This window comes from Eimeria tenella, genomic scaffold, assembly GCF_000499545.2.
Source record: "Eimeria tenella Houghton genomic scaffold, Eth_scaff1384, whole genome shotgun sequence".
Lineage (NCBI taxonomy): Eukaryota > Apicomplexa > Conoidasida > Eucoccidiorida > Eimeriidae > Eimeria > Eimeria tenella.
The window spans coordinates 1-2,649 of NW_013543849.1; the positions used below are offsets into that span (position 1 = coordinate 1).

The following is a 2,649-nucleotide window of genomic DNA, read 5'->3' on the forward strand; positions in this document are numbered from 1 at the left end:
GGGCCCCCGGAGGCCCCCTGAGTGGTTGGAAACTCACTCGATTTTGTTGGACATGTGGAGGTCGACGAGCTTGGGCATGTCAGAGCGGCTCTGCCACCCCCCAAAAGCCGCGCCCCGCCACTGCCGGCCCACAATGAGGTTGAAGGGGCGGGTCCTAATTTCTTCGCCTTGGCCTGCGACGCTGCAGCAGCAAAAGTGGAAAAAAGTCCTTTTTAAAGGCGAAAATGAGGCAAATCGGAGGCCAATTGCGGGGAATTGGAGGGGCAGTCAAGGGGAATTCAAAACGAATTGAAAAGGCACAAGAAAAAAAGGGAAAGTTGAGAAGAAAATGGGAGAAAAAAGGAGGGGAAAGATGAAAGGGAAAAAAAGAGAAAAAGAAAAAGAAAAAAGAAAAAGGAGGGAGAAAAAGGGGCAGCGAAGGAAGAACAATAAAAAGGCCAAAAGCTTACTGATAAGGAAAAGCAATAACGAACAAGAATGGCAATAGATGCGCGAAAAACGAATAAAATTAAAAATTAAAAGAAAACATCCAAGGAGGAAAAAAGGACAAAAGAAAAAGAAAAGAAAGGGAAGGGGAAGATAAAAAGGAAAAGGAAAAAGAAAAAGAGCAGAAAAGAAGGCCCCCAGGGGCCCCCGGGGGCCCTCGGCTTACCCTAAGATGACAGAAACTCCCCAGCCCTTTTTGGTGCATTCCAGAGCTGCCCTCATGATGCCCACGTTGCCGGTGCAGTCAAACGAGAAATCCACACCTCCTGAGTGCCCACACAAACAAAATCAAAGACAACTCATCGCAATTTCGGGTACTTCAGGGGGCCCCCGGGGGCCCCCGGGGGCCCCTGGGGGCCCCTGAGAGACCCCTAGGCAGTGGCGGCTCCTGGGGGCCTCCATCTGGAGGCGGGGTGCGCGGCTTAGCTGGTTGAGGTGTCTGTACAGCTGGGGTTGAAGCGTCTGTCTGTCCAGCTGGTGTTCAAGTGTGTATACAGCTCAGATTCAGGTGTCTGCACAGCTTAAATTCAGGTGTCTATACAGCTGAACTTCAGGTGGCTGTAAAGCTGAACTTCAGGTGTCTATACAGCATAGATTCGGGTGTCTGTACAGCTGAACTACAGGTGTCTGTACAGCTGAACTTCTGGTGTCTGTACAGCATATATTCGGGTGTCTGTACAGCATATATTCGGGTGTCTGTACAGCATATATTCGGGTGTCTGTACAGCTGAACTTCAGGTGTCTGTACAGGAGCTGGCGGGTGAAGAGTGGGTTTGACCTTGGAAGATTTCGAAGATTTTATTTTGAATTTTTTCATTTTGGCAATCTGAAGTGCAGAGGAAATGCGTGGCTCCGAACTTTCTTGCTGCTGCTTCTTTGCTGCTGCAGCGGTCGACGGCCAGCACTGCAGCAGCGCCTGCGAGTCTGCTGGCCTCTACGCAGGCGAGGCCCACGCAGCCGACTCTGCAGAAAAGGTTCAAATCTCTTTTATTTTTCTTTTTTTCCGCAGATTTTCGCAAGACTTTCCGCGATTCGAACACATAATTAAAGACCATTTCAAGGACTATTTAGCGCGAAAAAAACAAGTCAAAAAGACACTTTTTCCAGCCAATTTTACAAAAAAGAAATAAAAAAATCCCATTTTCGAGCCAATTAGGCAAAATACAAATTTCCCACACTTCCGCAACACACAGAGGAGAGGCTCCCAAGAGGGATACGAGCAACAGAAGAAGAAAGAAATAAAAAAAAGAAATAAAAAGAAATAAAAAATAAATAAAAAGAAAATTAAAAAGAAATAAATACGAGTTAAGTAGAGGGATTAAAAGGAGATTAAGAGGGGATTAAAGGGGGATTAAAAGGAGATAAAAAGAGACAAAGATGGCAATAAAAGGAGATAAAAAGCAGACAAAAAAGAGGCAAAAGACGAGGGTCACGCGGGACACTCTGCTGCTGCTGCTGCTGCTGCGCACCCGAAGACTGCCACAGTGTCGCCCGGCTGCACCTTCGCCGTATTCCAGACAGCGCCCAGGCCCGTAGAGACACCGCAGCCCAGCTGCACCTTCGCCGTATTCCAGACAGCGCCCAGGCCCGTAGAGACACCGCAGCCCAGCAGGCAAACCTGAAGGCCAGCAGCAGCAGCAGCAGCAGCAGCAGCAACAGCAGCCGCAGACAACCCACAAGCCAACAGCAGCAACAACACAGGGCAGAGAGATGGGGGCCCCACTGAGGGCCCCTCTAGGGGGCCCCTTTAGGGGGCCCCCCAAGGGGGCCCCTCTAGGGGGGCCCCCTTTGGGGGCCCCTGTGGGTACTGACTTTGTCTAGGGGGGCCTTGGGGTCGATTCTGGCAACGGCCTCTTGGTGGACAACTGTGTATTGGGAAAAGCTAAAAAGAAAAATGAAATTAAAAACAAAAAAGATTTAAATGAACAAAAAGAAGATTTAAATGAACAAAAAGAAGATTTAAATGAACAAAACGAATATTTAAATGAATTCAGAAAAGAGATATAGAAAAGGGGATTCAAATAAGCCAAAAGTGAGGCCAAAATGAACAGCTAGAAAGGGGATCAAAAAGACTACAAAAGGCAGAAAAGCAGAATCTGCTGCTGCTGCAGCAGCAGCAGCAGCCCAAGCTGCCGTTGCAGCAGCAGCAGCAGCAGCTGCTGC

At 48.5% G+C, this 2,649-nt stretch overlaps 1 protein-coding gene across 1 annotated transcript; it reads right to left on the minus strand.

Annotated features, from left to right (window-relative positions):
- Positions 1–33: 33 nt before the first annotated feature.
- ETH_00032835 (Alcohol dehydrogenase class-3, related) lies at positions 34–1,541 on the minus strand (the record flags this gene model as incomplete). Its single annotated transcript, XM_013379073.1, has 3 exons — positions 34–181; positions 653–752; positions 1,265–1,541. 3 exons carry the CDS (start codon positions 1,539–1,541, stop codon positions 34–36), a joined length of 525 nt encoding a protein of 174 aa, XP_013234527.1.
- Between the last annotated feature and the right edge of the window lie 1,108 nt (positions 1,542–2,649).